Genomic DNA, 27850 nt, shown 5'->3' with positions numbered 1-27850 from the left:
CCCCTAAGAACACGGAGACTTCATGCCAGTGATGGCGTAGAGCTGACCCACAGGTCGTCCTTGGCAGTAACCTCTGCATCGCAGATGCCTGGCTTCTGTACCACAGAGCCACTGGGCAGGTGTGACCCACCAACTCTGGGTTACCATCTGAGCATGTCACGGTTGAGATACCAGGGTTTCTTACTCTGTCTGAAATATTCTACTTTTGTTTTTAGAAAAAGTCTTGAAAGTTCTTAAAGGAGTTTTGACTGTTGCGTCTCCGTGGCTGAAGGCCAGTGGGTAAGGTCAGAGAGGAAGCACTGGGTCTAGGAGTGCGGAACACTGGTGCCACCCTCAGCTTGGGCACAGTGACCGCTCATTGACTTCAGGTGTCTATTTCGATCTTTGAAGAGTTGCTGACTGAATGCCATAAAACTGGTTTGGCAGAATAAACCCACTGGATTTAAAGTCCACAGCCTACTACTGGTGGTCCTCCCAGATAAGTAATTTCAGTTCTCTAGCAAGTTTCCTCATTTGTAAAACAGGGATAAGAATTCTTTCCTCAGAGGGGGGTACGGCACACGAATGAAGTGAAGACATGTATTTTAAAATCTGTTGATCATAAAATTAATCAAAGGTTAAAAAAGCCTTTCTTTACAGAAATGTTGGTAGATATAAAAAAGGGCTGCACAAAGTGCCTAGTTCCCACAAACATAATAAAGCTTATTTCTCTCATGATCTGTAATTAAGAAATGATTAATATACTCCACACACAGCTTCATCAAAAAGACCCACCTCCATTTGGCCTGTAAGTAGAACTGCATACCAATGCTGCTTTTAAACATATACTTTTCTAAGACTTAATTTTTCATTGTACTTGAGCCCGTCTTGATTCCATGGTAAAGATCTGAATCATTAAAGCTTTGGATGGATCGTGATTTGAAACAATCTTCTTGCATGGATAAAGCTCTTAATCAGTGGTTCTCAACCTTCCTAATGCCACGACCCTTTCATACAGTTCCTCATGTTGTGGTGACCTCCAGCCATAAAATTGTTTTTATTGCTACTTCAGAACTGTAATTTTGCCACTGTTATGAATCAGGCGACCACAGTGAAAGGGCTATTTGACCCCCAAAGGGGTCGCGATCCACTGGTTGAGAACCGCTGCTCTTAATGAATGTTTTCAGGGAACAAAATCCTTCCCTTGTTAGCTAAGTTCTAGTCAGAAATAATTTCTATTTTGTAGCTGATCCACAGGAAAGGAAACAAATCGAACTTTCCCACGGGTGTGCTTTCTTCCACGAAATTGAAAGTGGTCGGTCAGCACCAGGATGCCAAGAGACCTCACACTGTTATCCTATCGATTTGGTCTGTACAAATTTAATGTTTCTTGCCTCTGAGAATAATAAACATGCAAAAATCTCTAAGAACTGAAAATAAAGTTGCAAGACTGGCACGATATTATCTGAATAAACCTAGTTCCTATAAAAGAAACCAAGTAATCCTTAAACTGGATTTAATCTGGGGCAACATAACAGAAAATTTAAAAGATACAATGTATAGAGTCATTTTAAAAAATCAGGAACAAGTTTCACAAGAGTGAAGAAAAAATTATATCTTCCATTAATATTGTGAAAATAAGGTTCTAAACCTTGTAATTAGACACGAGGTAATAAAACCCCAATAGAAAGTACCTTGGCGTGCCCAAATTGGAGGTCAGAAGTCCTTTCTCGACAAATAACTTGGATCACATTTATAAAAAGAGAAATAGTATGCTGGAGAGGCAGCACAATAAAGTGGGCAGGACTCTGGACTGGGAGTCAGAGACCTGGACTCTAAGTCCACTGATGACATCTGTCACTGGGGGAGATTATTTTTTCTCATCTGTAAACGAGGTAGAGCTGGACTACTTTTAAGGACAGTCCCCCATTAGATGTAAAATTCTTATTTAGCAATTTCACTATTCCTGTTCTTAACTCCTAGATACACAAAAGGAAGCCACCTCCCATATTCGTGATGGCTATAAAAGTGATACATTATTCCACAGAAAGTAAAACAGTAGTGAGGATTCGGATCATCTATATTTTGTGTCAATTATTTGACTGTTTTACCAAGGTGGTTTCTTATCAGCATAAAAGTCACAGGTTTTGGCTACTGGTATATGTCTATTCAGGAGCGCTGGTGGTAGGCTGGCTATGAGTTGAGCTGCTAATCGCCAAAGCCAGCAATTCAAAACTACCAGCCACTCGGGGCAGTACTACCCTGTCCTATAAGGTTCCTGTGAGTTGGATGGCACTGAGTAATTATATATCTTATATATATTTAATTCTCACTTTATATATAAAAAAACCCACTGTCATCAAGTCCATTTGATACAGGCTTCAAATAATGCTGAGATAGTCTGGTTGCGATGGAAGCATGTGTTGTACTTGCTGCGATGGTGCCGCAGAGGACGGCATCGGGACGGGCAGGAGCACTGAGCATACAGACTGCTCAAGCAGGCAGACAGACGCTCATTCCAGGGAGCCTGTCCTGATCGGTCCTGGCCTCAGTCGGAGACCTCTTGTTTTTAACTGCCTTTTAAGATCACTAGCTTTATAAATTCTATCTTAGAGCATCTGTGAATGTTAATATCGGAAAATTATGCACTGTAACATAGTATTTACTACTTATTACTAACGATGAAATGTATTAGAAAAAGAAAAGAAACAGTTATAAGTGCAGTTTACTGTAACTCAGCGAAACCTGGAACTAGCTGTATACAGCTCTCTCAGAAATGCACTTGGGAGTCCGCAAAAATGAGACACTGCCCTAAATAAAGCCCTTCATCTTAATACAATGAAGACTTATACAACAAAATTATCATGGGAATATTTCTATTTGGCAAAGTTTACTTGGCCTTTTCCTCCCATCAATAAAATCAATAAAAACACCAAGGAGAGAGGGCGATATAGAAAACTTTTATCATAGACACAGAGGCCGTTAGAGAAATTTGGAATTTAGCAATGATTGAATCAGTCAGCACTTTTTGTATAACAGGTGTAGGTGCATGGTTCTGAAAACTGTCCACAAAGTAATTTCACCTGATAACTCAATTTGTTTTAAAACCCCAAATAACACACTTTTATTTTTTGAAAAGATAAAACAATAAAAGGAAAGGTTGTATACATATGAGCCTATCCTGTAAGTATTACCTCCAAAAAACAAACAAACACCTGTATACATCACTAAGCAAGAGTCACATTTTGTACAGATTATAGAGTGTCCATTTTTAAAGACACGGACCTCGGAGGGTACATCTCTGTGCTGGCAAACCCATTTCCTGATGCAAAGGCACTTGAAAACCCAAGATGGTCTGTTCATAAGTCTGCAAAGTACAAACAGGTTTACAAACATATGACTGTACTGAAAAGCATCAACAATGGTGACTTGACATATAACACAGATTTCCACATCTTTTCGTTTTTCTTTTTTAAGTAACACTGGTTTTTGTGGGAACGAAAGCAGTGGTTTCCAGCAGCATCCGTGCAGACACTCCAGCAGCCTGGGGGGTTGGGCCACAGTCTGAATTTCCACTGCCTGGGAAGAGCCACTGGCTGCTGGCGTGAGGGTGCGGGATGGAAACAAACAGAGCCAGCACCCTGGAGCAAGACCAGAACCCTGGGACATCTTAATGGTTTGAAGGGAAGAAGACAAAAGACAAGACCAAAAAGTCCAGGAGATGTCCTTTTAATTCTGCTCCCTTAGCTGTGAACTCCTTGCCGGCTACAGACGGCTGACCGTCTGGTCTGCTTGCTGCTGAGGCTTGTAGTGATGATCGCTTTAACAAAATCTCTCCGATTGTACAGTACCAGAAAAAATAATTGGTAAAAATGAAAGAAGAAGAAAAATGTCTTTCCATTTACTACATGGCTGCAAAGTCAACCTGTACATAAAGCTGCCTCACGCCGGCCTGAGAAGTTAAAAACAAATATATGAACGATACCAAAAAAATAAAAGCAAAAATCAAGCCAGAAACAAACTACATACTTCTGAAATATCAAGAACTATTTTCTGCCTTAGAGAAATCATTGTTATCTATCAACCAGCATTTGAAAACCATGTGAGAACTAAGAGTATTCACGCAAGACACAGCCCATTCTACCCTAGAAGAAAACCCTGCATTAGTCAAATGCTTGGTGCCAGAAAGAAAATGTTTGGAAAAGGATGATGGCAACATATGTACAAATGTGCTTGACACAACAGATGGATGTATGGATTGTGATAAGAGCTGTAAGAGCCCCCATTAAAACAATTTAAAAAATAAAAACATCTCAACATTTTCTTTCAATCAAACTTTTGGCTCTCACTATTTCCCCACCTGTGTTAAGGTCATCCCCAAGTTAGTTACACCATGCTCGATTTTCATCCTTCCTACTACTACGAATTCTATGAACAGTAACATAGAAGATCACTCCTGCCTACTGAAACAGTTTCTGCCCTCTTGACTTCCACAGAATACTCATTTAATCATTCATTTACCTCACTTGCCTTTCTTTCACAATCTTTTGCTGCTTCGTCCTCATGTCTTGAACAGCAGACCCTGATGTACCTAAAGGTTCAGACCTTAGATTCTAAGGCTTAGAACATTAGATCTCCTCTAGCATCCAGACTTGAAGTGCTGTCCCCACCTTCCAAATGCATTCTTTCCAGACTGGCGTGTCTTTCCTTGAGGCTTGCCACCAGCCCCCTGTTTGGTTGTCCAACACAGTCTAGCTGCACTCTTTGATCTTCGTCCCTCAGGCCTGCTGGTCTACCGCTCAATGACAGCAGAAATGTCACAAAACTGAAAGACCTTTTACACCAACCATCCAATCCCTTAGTAGTCTGACCACTGTTACTAAGCTCACTCAAGGCAATAGCTTCCCTCCCCTATATTTTGTAATGTCTTCCTACCTGGTTTTATTGTTTCTGCCTTTGCTCATTTTTAGTATCTTCTCAGCACAGCAACCAGAATGATGTCAAACATACTCTCAAAACTCCAACTACACAAGCCCCCAAAGCAAAACACACTACTTGCTATTGAGTCAATTCCAACTCACAGCAATCTGTAAGACAGTAGAGGGCTGCTCCTGAGCCGTTCTAAGGCTGCACATCTCGACAGGGGCAGAAAGCCTCATCTTTCTTCTGTGGATTGATGATGGGTTTGCCCTCGGCTAGCCGCCACGGGGCTCCCTCAAGTCCTCATACCGGACTACAAAACTTCCTCTTGTACCTAGCGCTCTGGCCCCTCTCCTTACTCTGTTCCAGCTACACTCCCTTCCTGCAGGCATGCTTTTTCTTGTCACAGCGCCACTTAAACATCACAAGGTCCAACCTGTCACCCCACTGTAGTGTATTTACGAATTAATCCAACAAAGACTCCTGGTCTATGCACTATATGCCGGATATGTTCTGTGGCTAAAGCAGGTAATATATTTGCATTTGCAGACATTATATTTTACTGAGAACCAAGAGAAGGGTAATTGGTATATGAGCTGATGCTGTTTTATACACAGAGACACACACATGAATACACACACACATACACATACTTCAAAAAGTTCATAGGCGATTGGATTGAAAAGACAATGGAGCTTTTCCATGCGTGCACAATGAGGAAGAAAACAAACTTGTACACCAGATGGACCACCTTTCAGTAGTCCTGACTACCTAGCACTTATTGCCTTCTGACATATAATAAAACTTATATGCAGAATGTTTATTAATTATTGAGATACTCACATTTATAACTGTCTTAGGCTTTATCTTTTTCACATTAATTCCCAGAAGCTCAAATAGAACCCAGCGTACATACATTAAGTATTCAAGAAAACATACGATCTGTCACAGTAAAGCCTTGTCAGTACCACACAAGAAAGAAAAATCCCAGTATTTCACAGAAGGAGAAAACCAAGACTGGGGGACAAAATCTATCAACACTATGCTATCTTATCGGTCATTTCTGGGCTCGTGAAGGAAGCAATGCTTTCTAGCACGGCTTTCCAGCATCCGGGCAGGGGCACGCTGCCAACCGTGAGCCAAGTTGGGGTTACACATCAGGAACATGCTGGGTAGACCCTAGGACCTGTTCTCTTTCCCTTGGAAACAACAACAACACAGGGGCTTGACGTCTGTAATGAGTTATAGTCTCAGAAACCCACAGGGGCAGGTCTACCTTGTCCTATAGGGTCGCCGTGAGTTGGAATTGACCAGACCACAGTGAGTTTGGCTTTGGGTCATGGTAAATTTAGCTCTCACTGCCCCTAGGAGCTTCCGAAACTAACATAAAAACAACAACACTGTAACTCACAGGAGTAGAAAGGCTGGTGCTTTCAAACCGCTGGCTGCAGTTAGCTGCCACCTCTCGTGGCACCCCTACACCCGCAGGCGCCGTTCTCAACGAAAGCTCCTTTCATGAACATTTACAGAAAATAACACTGAAAAGACCTACTTTTCTAGGGATTGAGAAGAGCTTCTAGCAGGAAAAAGAAAAGTGATAGAATCTAAAAGTAAGATCTTGATCTAAAAATTTAAACTAAGAAACAGGTTTAAATCCAGGTTGTTAGGCTTATGGGTTTGGGGTAAAACCAGTCAAATCACCTGCCCTTAAATGTCCTTTTGAGCCTTGAGTCTTCAATAAAGGAAACGGTTTCCTAAATTCACTTTCAATTCCAGCAAAAGCTTAGAAAGCAGCGTGGGGAGAAATCACTGTCTGTCCATGCGGCCTTGGTCTCTTAAAGAATTATCAATGTGCTGTGGCCAGTTTGGAGAGGCAGTTCCTAGAGCCAAGGTTTGACTGGAAAATGTGTGGTATGGCTTTGGGACATTTTTCTCCAATCATCTGACCCTGAACTCCACCAGGCTCTGGTGCTATCTCCTAAAGAAATGGCATGGCAATGGCCCGCTATAAGGTTCTCCTTGTCCCCTAGACAGAGTGCCTTCCAGATAACAATTGGGGGACACTTCCTGATTGGATCCGAGCTACTCCGAATATATATATGGTGTTACATAAGTTGTTTATGGTTTTGTTTTGTTTTTTTACAAAACCAAATTTTAGTTTTTCTCCATTTAAAATAGGGTTGATTAATAACAAGTCTACTTGTGGTCAGGGGCTGTTGAATCCGTTCGCACTCATAGTATAAGAGAATGAAATAAGGCCAGGTCCTGCACCATCTTCACAATTGATCACTACTTATCTGACAAATATTTAATAAACCTGGTTACTTGCAAATACTGTTGTAAGGATTTCCTGTGAATGTATGAGAAAGGATTGCAAATGATATCAAGGCCATCGTAAACAAATTACTATGATTGATGATATGTATCATATAATTTGATTTACTCAATCCAGATGGCCCATGAAACAACTAAGTAATTATTCAGCAAAAGTTCTGTATATCTAACTTAAGAGACAACTACTGTGGCCGAATGTATTAAAATCTTAATTTCTTTCAACAAAATTGTTAAAGAAAATAAAATGAGCAAAGTAAGTTGAATGTTGGTTGATTCTTTTTGTTTCTTCTCAGCCATCTTCCAGACCCCCAGCCCATTTACAGTGGAGATGGTAATAAGAAATGATGTTGCCCAAGGCAATAAAAAAAAGGGAGAAAAACAAAGAGACTAGGTAAATGGATCTTTGCATAATCATGAGTTAATTACGCTGATACTTTTCCCCTGAGGGACAATAGCTTTCCACAAAAGCTCAGCGTACAGCAAAAAAAAGGGGGGGGGGCATTGAACTTCACCTATCTCTGGGAGCCGAATCAAGTTTCCCCATTTTCCTTTTTCATTGTCCTTTCAAGTAAAAGTGTTGAATTTTCAAAGAATCCTTTGCTAAATGGCCTACTCTCTGAATGTAAGCTGTTTACACTCACCGGAGCCCTGGTGGTGTAGTGGGGCTGCTAATCTCATGGTAGGTAGTTTGAGACCACCAAGGGCTCCATGAGGAAGACAAGGATTTCTACTCCCCAAGAGTTACCGGCATAGAAACCTCTGGAGGCAGCTCTACCCCCTACAGGGTAGCTATGAGTTGGAATCCACTGGATGGCGGAGTGAATTGTCACACAAACTACCAAAAAAACTGGAATCGCTGGCCTTGTGGACAGCAGTCCAACGTGTATCCACTAAGCCACCCGGGCTTCTAAGGACAGAGCAGTCCCTTGAAAAGGGCATCCATCAGGCTTGGTAGAGTGGAGGGGCAGCAAAACAGAGCAAGACCTTCGATAAGACGGATTGACACAGTGGCTGCAAGGATGAACTCACAGCTAAAACCAACTGTGAGGAAGGCGCAGGACTGGGCAGTGTTTTCCAATGTTGCACACAGGGATGCTATGCGTCAGAAGTAAGTAACTTGATGGCACCTAATAACCACACGACACAGACTGGAGTTCTCGGAACCCCACGGGGGCAGCTCTCCTCAGTCCTACGGGATCACTGAGTTCCAATCGACTCAATGGCAGTTTGGTTTGCGTTTTTGAATAACACCTGGAGTCAGAGGTCACCTGAGCAGTTGTCTTTAAAATTCCAAAAATATGAATCCTCACTGTGTTTTTATCCTTAGAATACTGCACAAATCATCAGACAATACTCTTTTAAACTGTAAAGGCAGTCTGTTATTTTTAATACAGCCTGATTGTTATACTTAAAATAAACTCACAAATTAGACATTATTGTAGGAAAGTAAAACAAAGCAGAGTATCCAACAGAAAAGTTCAGGCATCTTACACTGATTTTTTTTTTTAACCCGGGAAACTAAGAAACTACTTAAACTTCAAAAGGTAGGATGGCTGGAGATGGCAGAGTGGCCAGAGAACACCTTGCAGCCTGGCATCAGTTGAGTTCAGTAAAAGCATTTTTCTGTCACATTAAAATTAGCCAGTGGCTGGTCTTCTATTCTATCAGCTTCTTAAGTGGTCATGTGTTGTTTTTTTTTGAAGGGGGGGGGGTAGGATCCAAAGAATAGTCTCCCTCTATGCATACAGTGTAACTACTCTGAATAAACATAACCCTCATTTGAATTTTCTTGAGTTTTGATTATTTTCATGTGTAGGAAAAAAAGACTAAAAAATAGAGAAATATTAATTACAGGAAATTATGTTAGTTTATATTCTCTACCAATTAAAAATGTGGAACATTTCTACTTTGTTTACTGGATATCATTATCTTCAGGTGATCTTAGTCTTCTACGTAATTTCTGTATTAGTGAGTGATTATGATTAAATCAAATCACAGGTCAAGAATAACAAATTGGGTTTTAATTATTTTTTATCTACAAATAAAACAACCACAACAAGTTCACTGCCATCAAGTCGATTCCTCCTCATAGCAACTCCCTGTGGGTTTCTGAGACTAACTGTTTACGGGAGTAGAAAGCTCGGACTTTCTCCCACCAGAGCTGCAGCTGGTTTCCAACTGCCGACCATGCAGATCACAGCCCAACGCATAGCTCCTACAGCCCCAGGGCTCCTGCCTACAATACAAGCTCCTGTTTCCCAGGATTAGTTCATGTCGCGGGCTGCTGACACGCTGGGCTGCCCTCTGCAGAATCGGCAGCTAGAAAGCACCAGCCACTCTCCTCAGAGAAAGGCGGGCTTTCTACTCCTGTTCACAGTTCTAGTTTCACTGAAGCCACGTGGATTAAAGATACCAAGCCCAAGGATTTGCTGCCCGCACATCCTACAGGCTGACTGCTGATAGACATCCAGGGCATGTGGCGGGAAAAGACACTGAAGCGACAAATGAGGGAAACTTGCTGAGCTGGCAAGCAAACGCAATACTTCCAAATGATTGTAAACCCCTTTGAACAGGAAGAGAGGACAAAAGAAAAAAACTGCCCGTGTTAAAAACAGGTTGATATTTTTTTCTATTCTCTCTATAAACTGGCCTGACAAGATGGGATGAGGTCTTTGTTCAGACAGCTAGGGATTTTGAGCCGGTGAGGGGCAGATGGCTGAGATTTCTGAAACTGGGGAGCCTGTCTGGACTTGGGAGAAGGCTGTCTGGCGCTTGCTGGCTGTCAGTCACTGTTGGCTGCTCTTGTGAGGCTGCAGAGCAGAGGAGGAAGTCCAGGCCTCAGGGCTTAGCTGGCAGAATGGGCTGGGTCAGAAGGGCAGGAGAGGCAAGGTAGACCTTCTATCAGGGAGTAGCTGCATTATGACCGCTCTCTCTTGTGTTTTGGGGAACAAAGAAGAATACCAAACTCCACTTCTAGATTTTTCTTCAACTATAAACATTATTTCTAACAAAAGTTTATGTACAAAATAGGATCATATGTGGGAGCTTCAAAGAGTGTGTGGGGAAAGTTATCTTTTAGTTCTATTTTTCCACAAACACTTTCGAGGCCCTCGCAGCTATGATGTTTAAGTGTTACTATAAAACAACCAACAGATGATGTTGGCCAGTGTACACAAGAAGCGCGCCACGTTGTTTCCCTAGCCCAGAATTCTCCCTTCCCTTCCTCTTCCCACACGAAACACAAAAACTAAGCGCTCCCTCTCATCATTTCCCAAACGATTACCTAATTCTTAAAAGCTAGTCCAAGGCAGGGGTCCTTAGTACCACAGTGGTTACGTGGGGGGGCACTGATCCTCAGGAGAATGGTGAGTCGTTACACTCCTGTAAAGAGTTACTTCTACCCTGGCCTAGTACGGTCCAAGGGGAAAAAGGACGCGGTGGGGGCTTTTTCTACGGCAACGAAAATCTTTTATTTTAAAAACTGGATGACCATTTAAATAATAATAATGTTTTCAAAGGAATATAAACACTATACTTCTACCAGTCTACTTTTATTGCTCTATATTCATGCAAAGCAAGTAATTCTTTAGCAGTTATGGAAAATGACGTTAAATGCTGATACTTATTTCCAGGAGCCCTGGTGGTGTAACAGGCTACACATGGGGCTAGTAACCACAAGGCCAACAGTTTGAAACCAAAGATGAGGTTTTCTATCCCGTAACAAGATACAGTCTCAGAAAGCCACAGAGTAGTTCTGCTCTGTCGTAAACAGTTGCTATGAGTTGGAATAGATTCAAGGGCAGTGAGTTTAGTTTTGAGATATAAATTTCTATAATAGCCACCGATCTATGGTTTCATAAACAGAATCAGAAGTTATAATTCCCAAACTTTTTTTTACTCAAAATTTTTTTAAAGTTTTATTGAAATCAATCCCCAAACTTTGATGTTGGTTTTTAAAGTTTAAAGTTATCTTCTTACCAGCTTTACCAACAAGAACAATTTCTTAACCACAAATTGGTATTTTAATTCTGATTAAAGATCAGCTATCGGTTTATCTCCTTTTGTATGGTTCTAGCTAAAATTTTCACTTCATTTAAAAAATATAGTGGAATAGTTATTTTGCCCTGTAACCCAGCGGATATATCTACGACTGCCATAGTTGTAGCCACTCAGCGGTGTTCTTGAGGACTTGGGATTTGAGCATGCCATTTCATTTAGATCAAAATAGAGCTGCACATGCTTACTTTCTGCAGCTTTAAGAAGATTCACATTATTGATTTTTAGGATAATAATCTATTTCAAAAATAATAAAACAAAAAAGATCAAACATAAGAACCAAACCAAATTCACTGCCATTGAGTCTAATCAGATGTGTACAAAGCATGCGTAATGTGTCCACGGTTACAAATCTTTATGACAGCTAGTCTCAACTGTCTCTGGTGGATCTGAGCTCGAATTTTAAGGAAAATGGCTAAAACTATAACAAAATAAGAATATATAACTTATTTAGAAAAATGCTCTTTTTTGATCTACTGGAATTAAATTCACCAGTATTTCAAGTCTTTCTAGAAGAAATACATTTAAGGCATAAGTGCTATTTAAAAAAAAAAGAAATAACAATGAGTTTTATCATTTTAACAGTAAATTTAAAATGCTACTTAAATGCTTACTTTCATAGCAGAAAGAGATGCATCAGTGGGACAATCACAGAAGGAAAACAAACTGATAAAGGTGGTTCAACCTGAGCTGACAAAAGGCTTGAAGTATTTTTAGATCTAACATTTTCAAAACATTTACAGTTTCTAAAATCTGAGACGCATCTTAACAAATTTTCGACTTAAGCCACTTTAAAAGTCGGGTTGTTCTCCACCTACTTCAATGATAACTTCAGTATTTTCTACACACAATCAGCTGCTTAAACATTGCTAAACCTAGACACTGCGTTGCTTCTCAGAAGGGATTATGGCTAATGTAAGGGCTGACGTCTTAGGATTATGGTGTGTCCTACACGCCGACTGAGCCGCTCTGCGGCGGGGGAAGGCCACAGGTAACTAGGGGAAACGCGGCGGAGAGAACCATGACCTGGAAAGGACGGTGCAAGGCAAGGCTACTCTTGGCCTCCTTATCCTTCTCTTCCTGAAATAGGGATTCAGACATATTTTGAGGTCTTACATACTTCATTATGAAAGCAACCTAGTTGTTAAAATTCTGGGTTAAATAAGTGGTACCAGCATAGTGCTTCATAATAAAGTAAATGTTGCTGCCTCCTAATTACATATACATTTATTTCATTAATTTATTCCCAAAGGAACTCACCATATATTCTCTTTATTAGAGAGAGAGTGCTTAATTTATGCTAAGAACAATCTGCATATTATGATCTGCACACACACACCCCTCAAAAGGATTTCCATTGTTTTCTAGTTCCATTTTCTCAAAACTTTATGAAGCATTTCAAGTACCATGACACTATATTTTGAGCTACTGGTTAGAGACACGTGGAAATCTCGATAGTATTTTCCCACAGTTGGCATAATTAAAGATGGCTTTGGTTGTTATCACAGCTATTAACACAGCATCATGGCTCCCAGACCTCTGCGAGCTGTTCCAGTGAACTCTGGGGCCCAGAGGAACAGAGGGAGCTGGCTACAGTGGGAGGGAGCCTGTATTCCCCCGAGCTTGTGCCATGGCTGGTAAAAGACAACCTCAGGTCAGGGGCGCTTACTCTGAAGCAGACGAGCCCTGGTGGCTCCATGGAGACACAGGTATGGCAGGGCAGCGGGCTTCCACAGAGCTCCTGAAAACCATATGGGGCAGTTCTACTTTGTCCTATAAGGTTTTGTGAGTCAGAACTGGATGCTGATATGGAAGGGAATCGTAGACTCCCAAGTTGGTGGCTGATAACTTCTGGTCCCAACCTAGGTAACTAGGGATGTAAGAAAGATGGGCTGTGTGCACAGTTGAGATTTAGGGAGTAGGCCCCCTAACCTAACACATGCCTGGGCATCAGCAGTGGGTGATATAAGCTTGCTTAGACTGTGAGGAACAACTGGTGTAGTTGGTAGAGTCCTTTAAAGCAGTATTTCCCAAAACAGGGGATGCTGCACTTTGTGGGGCATGGAATAACCCAGGGGGCCTGCAAAAGAAGACACCTCCACTTTATCCTTGGATTATGGGCCAAAGTACAAAAGCTTTTAATTGCCCGGGGGACACTGAGCGGCCTATTTGTTTATTTATTTTCTGGAAAGGGGTGGTAGGCCAATGAAGTTTGGGAGCCTTTGCTCTAGAGTGTACCCTATGCACACACAAACGCTTCTAAGAACTGGAGAAAGTTGTAGACCAATATGTACAATATGATACATCATAGGAAAGAGTAATTCTTATTGAGGGGGGGGCTGTCTAAGGCTTCAGATGAAAAGTAATAACTGAGTTGAACCTCTGCCCACTCAGAGAAGTTAACCGCCCAGTGGGGTCGGAATACAAAGGAGGTGGCAGCGGAGCGGGAGGGGGGGGGGGAGGAGGGAGGTGTGAAACTAATTAGGCCATGCCAGAATGCTTGGGGATGATCCTGGTGGCTACGAGGCATCACCAAGGATTGGATTTTTCAACTTTTCATGGTGTGAAAATTTATAATCACAAAACTGTACAAACTAATTGTGGTAACAATTATACAATACTGCTTGATGTGACTGAAGTATGAAATGATATGATGCTTGGATTAGCTCCTAACAAAACGGTTTTGGGAAATATCTATACCCTAGACTCACAAATTTCAGTACTTTTCCACATTTATTTTTAATTTTTATTAATCATCTTATTGGGAGCTCTTATAGATAGTATAACAATCCATAATCAGTTAGATCAAGTATATGTAGAGACATTACCACCATCAGTTGCAAAACATTTTCTTCCTTCTTTAACTCTTTGATATCAGCTCCCCTTTTTCCCCTCCCTCCCCCACCTTATCCTCAGGAACCCTAATACACACACACACATACACACACACACACACACACACATATATATGTGTCTCAAATCACCCAATGTATCCATTCACCTGCAATTCTATTATATGTCAAGTGGGTTATACAATCATCATTGCTATCAGCTCCCCTTTCCCCTTTTCCCATCTTCCCGAACTCTTAGGGAATCATTATTCCTGCTACTTTTTCGCATGGGTTATCTCTCCAGCTTCCAGGCATCCAATGTTCTTAATTATACAAAAGAACATACGCAGAGTTAACAAGATTAATGAGGTAAAACGAAGACCGTAATAGTAAGGGGAGGAAATATTAAAGAACTATAGGATAGTTATGTGTCTTATCAGACTTTCTTTTTAATGTCTCTACATACACATGCATGTATAATCTTTTTGGTTTTTTTTAAACATTTGAATATTAGCTAGATACCCTGGTACTTTACCACTAAATCCTTCCACATGTGACCTCAGAATATCATATAGCCATAACTATTGTCACACCCAGGAAATTCAGATCCTACAGAGTTATATGTACTATCATATGCAGTCCATATTTTAATCTGATTACCCAATCCTTTGAAGCTACTTTCCCTCAATTTAATTCAAAGTCCTCTTTAATACGGAATAAGTCCTCATTCTTCACCCCGCCCCCCTCATATGACACCAACATTCCTTTCTAATTCAGGCTAATAATCCTAGAAAATTTGAAATTTGATATGCCTGGCTGTTTGCTCCCAATCAGATTCACATTGAATATTCAAGTAGAATACACAGGTTACTTTGTGTACCTCACATTGTATCACACCAGGAAACCTGTAACATCAGTTTTAAACCACCTATATGTAAGCCAGGGAACTAGTTTCCTCACTAGAAGCGTGTATTACATAGTGTTGGCAATGTAACCTCATGTCCCTAGCAAACTAGACCCCATCCTCCTCCTGAACGGAATGTGTAGCTCTCTCTTCTTAGATATCATTAATATGACCTTCGTCTCTGATCGTAGATGTACTGTCCTATCATCCACTCTTTCACTGATTACCATTCACACAATTCCAAAATCCCTAACAAGAATAATTTGGCTAACTGCTTAATTCATAATTCCTGGCTAACTGCTTAATTCATAATTCCAAATACAGAATTAAGAAAAAGCCAGTCACATATTTATGCTACTAAATCACACAAAAGGAAAACTAACATTCTGCTGTAACGCATAAAAAGTAAACATGGCGTCCCTAATAAAATGTAAAAGAAGAAAAGAGAAAAAAATGATTAGGGCAAAGACTGTACAGATGTGCTTTATACAATTGATGTATGTATATATATGAACTGTGAAAAGAATTGTATGAGCCCCAATAAATTGTTAAAATTAAAAAAAAAAGTAAACATGGCTAAAGCCACTGAAAGCTACAATTCTTAATTTCAATGTTATAATTCTTGGCTTTAGATAGAATCTAATATAACTACGATACAGCAAATGAGAGTCAACTTGCTCCTGAAATAATTCAAATCAGTACAATCATAAATCAAACAGGACTATCTTCTTTACAAGTGCATATTTCTAAACTTAACATATACAGTAGCTATCAAGACCCTTAAAAGAAGTTAGTAAAAGAGTCATACCTGAGTAAAAATATTATGTGTTTGGCTTAAAATCCACCTTGCATCAGCATCAGGGGCCACTACCAATTTCAAGGTCCCAACAAAAACATCAGAACATAAAGTCCAGAAATGCTGCTCTTGTAAATTGTAAACTCCTTGTAACTGCTGCACCTAAAATATAAAGTACAGATAGTAACACCATCAAGTATAAATGTCCTCTTTCTTTTAAATTACTGTTCAACAATTCAGCAAATAGATTGTACTCCTGAGTTTAAAACATAGAACTAGGATGCTGCAGTGGACTACTCATTGAGCTGCTACTTGCTAGGTCAGGGGTTCAAAGCCACCAGTTGCTCTGCAGGAGGAAGAGGATGCTGTCTGTTCCCATAGAGATTTGTAGTTTGGTAAACCATAAAGAAGACTTCTAGTCTCTCTTACAGGTGTTTCAAGTCAATGGGTTGTACGTGAAGTAAAAAATAGGAGGCAATGTTTGAACTAATTTACAAATATGTAATCAGTATTTGTGGGGCAAAGTGAGCGAGTACTTTGGGGAAGATACTAGAAAAAGACTCACAGAGTAAGCCCAAAGAAATAAAGAACTAACTAGCCCCAATTCAAAAACAGATAGTTCTGATAACACAGCCCTGCTAGATACTCATTTTCATGAAATAATCACTGAAGACAAGGGTGCTAGAGCAAAGTGTAGTGGAGAAAGTACATGGTGCCCTTCTGTCAATGAGAACAGTGTCTGTGGGCCTCCAGAAACCCATCTACAGAGTGCCTATTTGGCCGGAGCCACTGGCAGATCCACGTAGCCACAGACAAGAGTCTCGAATAGCCTTACTACCAGGCGGAGACCATTGTAATCTTGATTAGGCTGGATCTAACTCGATACTTGGCCAGTTGACCTCCCTGTAGACCCAACCTGAAATTGTTCATGGTGCAAGTATCATATTGCTCCACAAAAGATGCTGATGGGGGTCTTTTTTTTTCTTACACATTATTTTCATTTTTGTATTTACACCATGATGATTTTATCCTTAACACCTTAGTGTAATTTTTGTTTTGTTCTGTTTTCTGTTGGGTTTCCCAACTGTAAAACACAGGAAGAGTGGATGTATAATGACATTAACTGATAAAAGGGTTTATCGGGGACACAGGGGTGGAAAGGGGGTGATAGGGAGGGAGGGGGATCTTGGGAGTCAATAATGAAAGTGGGAGGGGTGGGGCACTAGAAAGGGTTATGGTTGCACAACTCATTTTAAAGGTGATTAACCATGGGGGGGGGGGAAGTAGGCACTAAAATGAAGTGGTAATGATTGTACAATTCTACCTGATACACTTGAATGACTGCCCCTTGCTCCTCAAATATACTAACTTTGTTCCAGCCATAGACTCTCTCCTCCGCAGTTCCCTTTGCTTGGAATATGCTTGGCCAGACTTTCCTATGGCGGGCTCCTTCTTGTCATCAACGTTTCTACTTCAATAGCTTCCTCGGTGAGTCCATCATATCAGCCTATTCTACTTCTATTGTCAATCATCCTTGATATTTTCTAATTTGCCAATATTTTTGTGTCCCTACCAGCCTCTGCGTGCTGAGACTAGACCTGCCCTTTATCTTGTGACCAGGCCACCCTGGAACCTCACAAGCACCGGGCACAAAGCAGGAGCTCCAAAATAAATGTGTGCTAACTAAATGCTATCACATCCTCTGTATTTCAAAACAAATCTTCAGTTTCTAGATGTGGACAATCTTCACCACGTTTTCTCTAGTAAACTTCAATATTTTCCAGGGATTTTGTTTGGGTTCACCGAAATGTCATTCCTGGATAGCATTCAATCTGAGAAGAAATACTAAATTTTACACAGATAGCATTCATATTTGTGACAGCTTAATTTTTTCAGAGTTTAAAAACAATATAAAATCCAATTTGGGGGGAAGCTTTGAAACTTACCCTCTGATAACACTGAGGCAGAGAATTTTCCAACAGGGGAGGAGTTCGCTGCATCAATATTCCAACAGACTCTTTTAAAAGAGGAATAACACTAAAGAAACGGGCAAAAAAAAGTTAAGTCCACAATGTGCTATCCCATCCTGTACGAAAATAATATACCTCCCTATAGTAAAATATAATAAACCATCAAACAGGGGAAGGTAATCCAGTCATCGTCCCAAGTTTTCAATGTGATCAGTAAGCCATTATCTACAGCAAGGGAACTAGAGACAATACAGTATTCCTGTAGAACAGAGGAGTCTCGTGATTCTGATTGGCACGGACCTTACGAAAATCTAAACACAGCAGCTGCTCAACTGTGATTTAAAATGTGGCTCCAGAGGCTAGAGCCTTCCAAGATAACTTCTAAGACTTACCTTTAATATTAACCAAATATATTCACCTACACAGAACTGCTGAGGAAGGCAAAACAAATTAATACGGTATTCCAATCCAGTCATATAAAACCATTGCTAACCTGGTAATGTATGTTTTATTTCACTACTTCAAAAGTAGAAAAGCCTGGATATAGCCACAAATCTAGTAACTGGGAGAGGGCCCAAAAGTCTTTATGTCCTTATGTGCTCAGTCCTTAGTCAGTAGTTAGAAACTCCTGATTTAGGGTATCATATTCCCATTGAATTAGAATTCAATTTAAACCTCTTTGTAAGAACCAAACCCTTAGTTGATCTGGTCCCTGCCACTCTCTCCAATCTTTCAAGCCACACTTCCTTTCATTTATTGTCACTCCACAAACTGCACAAAGCAACAAAGCAGTCACTACCAGGTGACCCCAAGGCAGTCTCTTCCAAGCCAGCAACACATCGAATTTATCTTAGTTGTGTCTCGGTTTGATTTCTGATATACTGAACCAGAATCTGCCAGCTAAGGTCCAGACAGGTTTTAAACAGTTCTCCAGCTGATTACAATGAGTCACTGCCCTGAGGGCTTGAAGTTGACAGATTGATTACATTTAGTAGCTTAAGTCGTGCTCTCTTTTAAAATTACAGAAAGTACACATTCCCAAAACAAAAACCTCTCCTGATTATAGCTGTAAAAAAAAAAGAGAGCGATACATAGAACACGTAGCTTTTGTGGAAGGTCTCACAGGAAGAACAGAAATTGATGTGTATCTTAAAGGATTCCTAGTATTTCTCATGAAAGGAAAGAGAAATGCTACTGGGGATTAAAGCAATAAAGGCTTGTCTTGTTGCCTGTTGTATACCCAAGGCCTAATCAATGACTGAGACAAAGCGGACCCTCAATCGGTACTTGTTGGTGGAACAATAGAAATAAGAGATGCTTAAAGATCTGGATTAGGGAAAAAATCACAAGGAAGAAATTAGGAAACAGTTCCTGTGTTCATCAAAACAAGAAAAAGAAACACATATGTCCATGGGCTAGCAAGGTGCAATTTTCAACCAGTACCCACCCAAAAATAGATTACGACGACCAAGCAGTTTTCTTTAGTCTCCTTTCTCTGAACAAAAACGCATGGCAGAGAAGGTTGGGATGCGCTCATGAAGCCATGCCACGGCAGCTCTACTTGGGTAGCCTTCAACAGCTTTGGCCAGCTTGCATAATCTTCTAGAGGTGGTGCTCAACCTTCTGAAGGACACGACCCTTTCATACATTCCTCATGTAGTGGTGACCCCCAACCATAAAAGTATTTTCGTTGCTATTTCATAACTGTCACTTTGCTACTGTTATGAATTGGGCGACTGCTGTGAAAGGGTCATTCCACCCCCAAATAGGTCACGACCTACAGGTTGAGAACCACTGTTCTAGAACATAAGTTTTCTCATTTATAAAAAGGAGTGGATTAAGAAGGTACGTTCTTAAATGGAAATGGGGCACAGGGAAAAGGCTACTGCCTACAAACACTCCAGGGGTGAGTTGCAGGTAGTATGCATGGCAGGGGCCAGACCAAATCCAGGGTTACATATGGTAGCCAATTAAAAAGGGGGCATGGAGGGAGGAAAAGGGAAATAAAAAAGTGTGCAGTGGAGGAATAGGGCACTGACCCACCCAAGGGGAGGGTATTGTTTGTGTCTCCACAGGGAAAGAGGGACCAGACTTAAAGCCAGTGCCAGACGAATGCAGTGTGCCGGCAAGGAGTGGGGAGCCAGTGGAGGGGTCTGAGGGCTCGGCCCCCATACCAGCTGCGTGGACAACTGCCCCACCACCCAGAGAATTTAGAGGACAGCACTGAAGCTGCAGCTAGGGGAGAGGCGCATGTCTGATCAGTGCACATGGGAGCCAATGAAGGAGGAAGAGAGAGTGGAGCACATCCTGGCCCACCAGACCTGGAGGACGATATCCCCGCTCTGAACAGCCTATGCAAAGAGTGGACAATATGGCTGATCCCACTACGAGACATGCTGTCCCTTGATGGCCCAGGGCCCTAAGGGGGACCAACACTGGAGACTCAGTGTCAGGACTGGCCCAGACTGATCCCGCAACACCGAGGCAATCATGGGAGCTGAGCAGGGAGTCCCCGAGGGAGTACAAAGGAGAGAGACTCTGGGGCCAGAGCGTGGCACCCCATCAGATCCGACTGAAGGACACGCCTAGAAATCAAAAATCAGACCTTGATCTAATTACAGGTTTTTCTTTCTTTAAACATTTTTTTCTTTTAATTAATTTATTCTTTTATGGGTCATTGGTTTTCTTTCTTGTTGTCATCACTGTGTTCTCATCCATCGCCTATCTTGCTATGGCTTGATTTTTGGTGCATAGTGTTATCTCTACAGATCTATATAGATAAGATAGACTGGATGAATAGTCTGGAGGAGAAAACAATGGGACCAATGGTTCCAGGGGGACACGGGAGAGGGGAAGCGGGGCTAAGGAGGTGGTGCTGACCAACCCAGGCACAGGGGAGCAACAAGTAATCCAAAATCAGTGGCAAGGAGGGTGTGAGAGGCCTGGTAGGGATTCGGCTAGGGCAATGTAACCAAGAGAAATTATTTAAACTCAAATGAAGGCTGAGCATGATAGTGGGGCAAGAGGAAAGTAAAAGGAAATAGCGGAAAGAACTTGGTGACAAAGGGTATTTATAGAAGTCTAAATACTGGCATGTACATATGTAAAATATTTATATAGGAAAGTGGGGAAATAGATCTATGTGCATATATTTATAAGGTTTAGTATTAAGGCAGCAGATAGACATTGGGACTCCACTCACATACTTACTCAATGCAAGAACACGTTGTTCTAGTAAATTGGCATCATGATGCACACCTTCCCAACACAGTTGCTGAAGAAAAATGTGTGCATAAACAAATGTGGTGAAGAAAACTGATGGTGCCTTGCTATCAAAAGATATAGCGTCTGGGGTCTTAAAGGCTTGAAGATAAACAAGCGGCCATCTAGCTGAGAAGCATCAAAGCCCACACGGAAGAAGCATACCAGCCTGTCTGACCATGAGGTGTAGAAGGGACCAGTTATCAGATATCAAAGAACAAAAAGTTGTTCAGTGGGTGCCCACCTTCCCAATACGATCACTGAAGACAAACGTGTGCATAAGCAAATGTGGTGATGATGCCCGGCTATCAAAAGATATAGCGTCTGGGGTCTTAAAGACTTGAAGGTAAATAAGCACCCATCTAGCTCAGAAACAACAAAGCCCACATGAAGAAGCACACCAGCCTGTGACAATGAGCTGTCAAGGGATCAAGTATCAGGCATCAAAGAACAAAAAAACCGTATCATTATAAATGTGGGTGAGTTCAGAGTGGAGACTCAAAGCCCATCGGTAGGCAACTGGACACCCCCTGGGTTGTAGGGAGAAGATGAGCCAGTCAGGGTGCAGGGTAGCAATGATGAAACATACAACTTTCCTCTAGTTCTTAAATGCTTCCTCCACGCCACTATCATGATCCCAATTCTACCTTACAAACCTGGCTAGACCAGAGGAAGTACATTTGTACAGATAACAACTGTAAACACAGGGAGTCCAGGACAGATGACCCCTTCAGGACCAGTGGTGAGAGTGGCTATGCTTCGAGGGTGGAGGGAATGTGGGGTGGAAAGGAAGAACAGATTACAAGAATCTACGTATAGCCTCCTCCCTGGGGGATGGACAGCAGAGAAGAGTATGGGAGGAGACGTCGGACAATGTAACATATGACACAATAATAATAATTTATGAATTATGAAGGGTTCAAGAGGGAGGGGGAGTGGGGAGGGAAAAAGAGCAGCCAATATTAAGGGCTCAAGTAGAAGGCAAATGTTTTGAGAATGATGATGGCAAAAAATGTACATATGTGCTTGACACAATGGATGTATGTATGGATTATGATAAGAATTGTACGAGCCCCCGATAAAATGATTTTTTTAAAAAAAGAAGGTACATTCTTCAATCATGAAAAATACAGAAAAACAATCCACTGGAGTCAACTTGATGGCAGTGTGTTGAATTAGTGGTCTACAAACTACTTGGAAATAAAGGAAACCCATTCTAATATGAAGCTGAAAATATGCCTCACAAAACATTTTACTTGATCACAAATGACGGGATCTTATAAAAAGCCTTATAAATACATTTCATTTAAAAATCAGTTCAAAGTAAAAAATTAATATGCACCTAATATAGCTTTGCATCGGATTTTCTCTAATCAGAAAGTATCTCATTCTACAGTGGTAGAAACAGAGGCTTAAGCCATCAAAATCACTTGCCTAAAAAAAGATAGCTGTGAGCAGAAAGAATGAAAGATTAAGTTTTTAAAGTTCAAATTCAATTTTGGACAATCTAGTTCTGTAAGCATTTATAATATGCTTATTGTATGCTGCAGGTGGCAAGCACTGGAAATATACACATACCTAACTTGAAAGAAAAATTAGTAATTATTTTAAAAGTCTGTCAAGAGGTCAATGAAAATCAGGAAGAAAGATCCTTGTTTAGGGCTGTCCATTAGAAGGAAGCACATGTGAATCTAAAAGCCCCAGACACCCTGCTTCATTACCGCCTCTCAGTTCATACTGGCGTGGCGGCTTACATTTTGCCATGCTGCTGGAGCTTATGTCACCACAATTACAAATATCAGTTGGGTCACTCGTGGTGGCAAGTTTCAGCAGATCTTCCAGACTAGGAATGCCCATGAAGACCCTATGGACAGCAGAATACTGTTCTACCTGGTGCTGGGCAATGGATCCCCAGGTAGGAAGGCCCTCACAACACTGGCTACAGCAATGAAGGTGAGCTTACCAGTGATAGCGAAGACAGTACAAGACTGGGGAACATTCTATTTTGTTGTACACGGGGTCACTGTGAGTGAGAGCTGACAACACTAATTATGCTTGTGAGCATTCCATTGGCTGGGGACTTCTGATGGCCAGTTTTAGTGGTACATAAAGGTTTATTGTTTTAACATACTTTTAAATATAAAGGCAAGCAGAGAAAAGAAAAAAAAAACATGAATACACGGGCCATGGATTCAATTTCAGCAAAAGGCACAGAGGGTAGGGTAATGAAGTTGCTGTGGACTAGTTAGCAGCTACCAACTTCAGCTGAAAGGCAGAGGGTCGAGTCCACTCAACGGGACAAGGCACTGAAGGGCCATTAAAAACCCTACACAGGCCAGGTTCTACTGTGACACACACAAATCCGCTGTGAGCCAGGATCAACTGGCAGTAATGGGCTTACTTTTTAAGCAGTAACTCTAACATATTTTGGGCAAAAAAATTGCTTTAAAAAATGTATCTATGATTGAAGTATTTATTTTTTTTAGAATACTTTGGTTTAGCGAATTTTTTGTCGCCAGAACAGTGAGCTATCAGAACTTGGTTGTTTAGAATTGTAAAAGAACACTAACATTTATCAATAGCAAGCATTACACTAAAGCACATTGATGTAGCACATTAATTTTGTCTACTAGCAGTATCAAAATTCAAGTATTTAAAGATAAAATATAAGAATTATATCTTATAAAATATAAGAATTCCAGTAGGTTCATTAAATGAAGTCATCATGAAAGTGGTTTGTGGGTGGGTGGGGAAGGGGTGCTGTCAGGGTAACATGCAATTTCGAACCAAGGTCGATCTTTAAAATTTCAAAGGTCCTAAAAATATAAAAGAAACCTGTAAAAACGCTAGTTTTTGTCATTTAAAGCTGTGTTTAACCCAGGAGTAAGTGGTCATATTTTTCTGATTAACAATCGTAATGGAGAATCATAAAACTGATTTTAGCATGAATTTATCTAGCCATAATGAGAGGATGTGTAGAAAAAAGGAAAGCTTAGCAAATTCCTGACTGAGCTAAGACTTAGAGCTGCATCCAAACCAAAAAGTAAGCATTTGGAAACAATTAGAGGGTCACTTCTGGTTGACTATCCCAATTCTAGTTTTCACAATGAACCACCATTTTCCTAATATATATAAAAAGGGATGAGTTGCTCAGTCTATGAGCTTACCAGCATCACAAGGTAATCATTTTATTCTTCAACATCAGAAAGTAAACCAATTTTATAATATCAACGTGAACACAGAATTACAAAGCCTCTACTTGAAATTTTAACAGATTATTATAACAGAGCATTATTGCACTCTTTATTGGTCGAAGCTTTACAAATAAAAATATGTTCACATTTTATTTCAGAAGCAGCTATTCTAGTAAGAGGGCCTCACTATTTCAACACTAAATAAAATGATCAAGCAGCAATTATAAATAAACTAAAAGACAACTAATACTAAGGTTATATATCATGAAAATGTATGAAGAACCATCATATTTGAGGCTACATTAGTGAAAATTTTTCATATAGCTGGAACTGGTAACTGGCAGCTGAGAATGTTCCCTGACCACTTTGGGCTTCTCATGCCTTTGGATCAGGACGGGTGTCACTGTATGAGTGCTGTGACTGATCCTGATTACCAAGGGAAAACTGGACTGGTGCTACATAATGGAGGTAAAAAAGAATGTCTGGAATCCAGGAGATCCTGTAGGCCGTCTCTTAGTACTACCATCCCCTGTGATTAAAGTAAATGGTAAATTACAGCAACCCAATCCTGACAAGGTGTCTAATGACCCAGACCCCTCAGGAATGAAGGTCTGGGTCACCCCACCAGGCAAACCACCACAGCCAGCCGAGGTGTTGGCCGAGGGTAAAAGGATATAAAGGATGGATAGTAGAAGGTAGTTCTACCTATCAGACATGACCACGTGATCAATGGCAAAGGCAACGTCTGTGAATGTCAGTGTATTTTCTTTATATGTGCTTGAATATCTTTCCTTTGTTCATGTATAATGTATCACATACAGTCAGATTCAGTGTGTTTTCATTTATATGTATGATAGATATTTGATGTTAGGTGTGTGATTTCATTAATGTCTGGAAATTATATGTGGCTAAAGAATTGCGTACAGGTGCCAAGCTGGCAAGGGGTGGACTGTGATAGATCGGTTTATTGTGCCAACCTGGCCAATAAGAACATGTGGGTCATAGTTTGATTGGAGGGTAAAGAGATAAATGGCTTGGCAAGCCCCACCTCTCTCTCTTGCTCTCTAGTGATCGGACCAGCATGTGGCTGCCTTGGCTGGTTTTCTGCCTCAACCTGTGAGCTACACTACCTGTGGGACACCCAACTCGTGGATCGTATAGCTAGAGCTTGAGGTTCCTTCAAGACCTGCTTTGCCACACTGCTGGGGTATATACCTCAGTTGAGCTGGGGACTGTTGGATCCTGTCATCTGGCTGACTGTTGGTGACCCAGCCTGATGTTTGCTGCCTGTTGGAAGACTGCCTGCATTGCCCGGGGGAAGACTCAGCTGTTTGCTTCCTTGACCTTGGACCCAGCATTCTTCATGAGTTGAAGGACTTCCAGTATATTAACTGTTTCATGGAAATGAGTTGAACTGAGCCCTCTACTGCTGTGTGGACTAATTAGCTGTTATATTCCTTCGTGCTGTATGTATGTATGTAAATGTGTATATATGTATATATATCTAAAACCTTAAGTGTCCTGGTTTTGTTTCTCTAGAGAACCCTGTCTAACATATGGTACTAAGCTAAGAATAAAAAGATCCAACAATAGTGAACAAATAATTACTGATTCAATTTTGGGAATCAGCTTATGGCCTAGGTCTTTGTAATTAATTATCAGATATTCTTATGCCTTATGGAACATTGAGATGGGTAATTACTTTTAAATTTTTTGCTCAAATTCACTCATGTACTTGAAATTTTGGGAGGGAAAAAGGCCAATTAACTGATTAAATTTTATAACACATTTCATATTAGACATGGTTTCATGTTCTTGCTTTTATCAGATATCGTTCAATCATTTCCAACCCACAGTGGTCCTATGTACACTAGGACGAAACACCACCTAGTACTGCACTGTCCTCACCCTCACAATTCTTCTGAAGTTTTGAGTCTGTTGTTGCAGCTACTGTGTCAATCCATCTTGTCAAAGCCTTCCTCTTTTTCTTTGCCCCTCTATTTAGCAACCATCGTATTCTTTTCCAGGGGCTCGTCCCTCCTAATAACGTCCAAAGTACACGAGACGAAGTCTCACCATCCTTATGAATATGCAATTACATTTTCAAAAATAAAATTATTCCATAATGATAACAATTACATATTAATGAGCCTACATACCAGGAGCTCTGGTGGCATAATGGATTATCTGTTTGGGCAGCTGTCCACAAGTTTAGCAGTTCAAGGTCACCAGCATGAAAGATGGAGCTTTCAGCTTCCATAAAGATTTACTGTCTTGAAAACCCGCAGGCTCATAGCAGTGGATATGAAAAAGTGGTGCTTTCAGCCAAGAATAGTGAATATCCTAGAACAGGGGTCCTCAAACTTTTTAAACAGGGGGCTAGTTCACTGTCCCTCAGACCCATTGGAGGGCCGGATTATGGTTTTAAAAAAAACAAAACTTATGAACAAATTCCTATGCAAACTTCACATATCTTATTTTGAAGTAAAAAACAAACAGGGAAGGAACACCAGGTGGGCTGGACAAATGTCCTCGGTGGGCCGCATGTGGCCCGCGGGCCGTAGTTTGAGGACGCCTGCCCTAGACTGTCGAGAGAACAAATCAATCTGTCTTGGAGGAAATACAGCCAACCAGAATGCTCCTTGGAAGTGAAGACACCAAGACTTTGTCTCAGAATTATGGCCACGTTCCCAGGAGCTATCAGTCGCTGGAGAAGGCCATGCTTGGTAAAATAGAATGAGATTAGGTATTCTAAAGTAGGCCGAGAACTTAGAAACACAATCAGGAAAACAGTATATTTTTCCTCAAGCTTCTGGAACTTAGTTATAACACTTAATGCATCTGGCCTTTGGATGGAAAACATTAGTAGACAATGTAAACTATTAAATAACTAGTAATGTCATTATTTATATAACACTTAATACTTTGTAAAATGCTTTTCATAATTTTTTCTAACTTGGCCCTCAGAATGTTAAATGGCCATAGGAAAATGTTGAAGTAGGCAAGATCTTGAGACATCACGTCAGCTAGCTCCCTCGTTTTACAAAGGAAGAAACCATCCTGTGCTCCTTTGCAGGCTCGGGCTCTCTGCGCTCACTACACTCCCGTCGGGGTTCAGGCCTTTGGAGTCAGAGATCATGCTGCCTTCCTTTGATTCCCAGTGCCCATGGAGCAGAGAAGTGCATATTTAACAGATGTTTGCCCTGGCTACTAATTTCAAATGCGAGCGAGATATTACTGGAACCTTAAACAGCCCTTGCTGATATGACTTTCAACTCTTCATAGCAAGAGCTAAATAACAAAGCCACAAAGAGCCCTTACAATTAAGTCACAGTCAAAAAGAATCTCTCATAAATAGAAGGCAGAGCATCTTATCCTCCAGTCGAGCGCAAGTGACAAAGAAATACACTTAGGCAGAAGCAATCAACACTTCCGATCCTTAATTACAATTTACGTATTATCTTAGTAAAAGTGCTTTCTTTATTTTCATGAACAAGAACCTAAAAAGAAATCAGCACTATAAGCTAAAAAAGAACAAAACCATAAAATAGCCCATTACTCATCCTCACGGAGAACAAACGTTTAGATTAAAGAAAAGTGAGCAA

At 40.8% G+C, this 27850-nt stretch overlaps 1 protein-coding gene across 1 annotated transcript in view; it reads right to left on the bottom strand.

Annotated features, from left to right (window-relative positions):
• Nucleotides 1-3074: 3074 nt before the first annotated feature.
• The window catches only part of SLC30A7 (solute carrier family 30 member 7), a 78820-nt gene continuing 54044 nt past the window's right edge, over nt 3075-27850 (bottom strand). Inside the window, exons 9-11 of the mRNA XM_075558825.1 lie at nt 17767-17857; nt 15833-15982; nt 3075-3931 (exon numbers count right to left, since the gene is read on the bottom strand). Coding sequence (XP_075414940.1) covers nt 3884-3931; nt 15833-15982; nt 17767-17857 — 289 coding nt within the window. The 3' untranslated portion in view covers nt 3075-3883. The remainder of the gene's footprint in view (nt 3932-15832; nt 15983-17766; nt 17858-27850) is intronic.

This window comes from Tenrec ecaudatus, chromosome 1 (genome assembly GCF_050624435.1).
Source record: "Tenrec ecaudatus isolate mTenEca1 chromosome 1, mTenEca1.hap1, whole genome shotgun sequence".
Lineage (NCBI taxonomy): Eukaryota > Metazoa > Chordata > Mammalia > Afrosoricida > Tenrecidae > Tenrec > Tenrec ecaudatus.
Note: the sequence above shows the minus strand (reverse complement) of the source record. Positions and strands in the feature narration are given on the sequence as shown.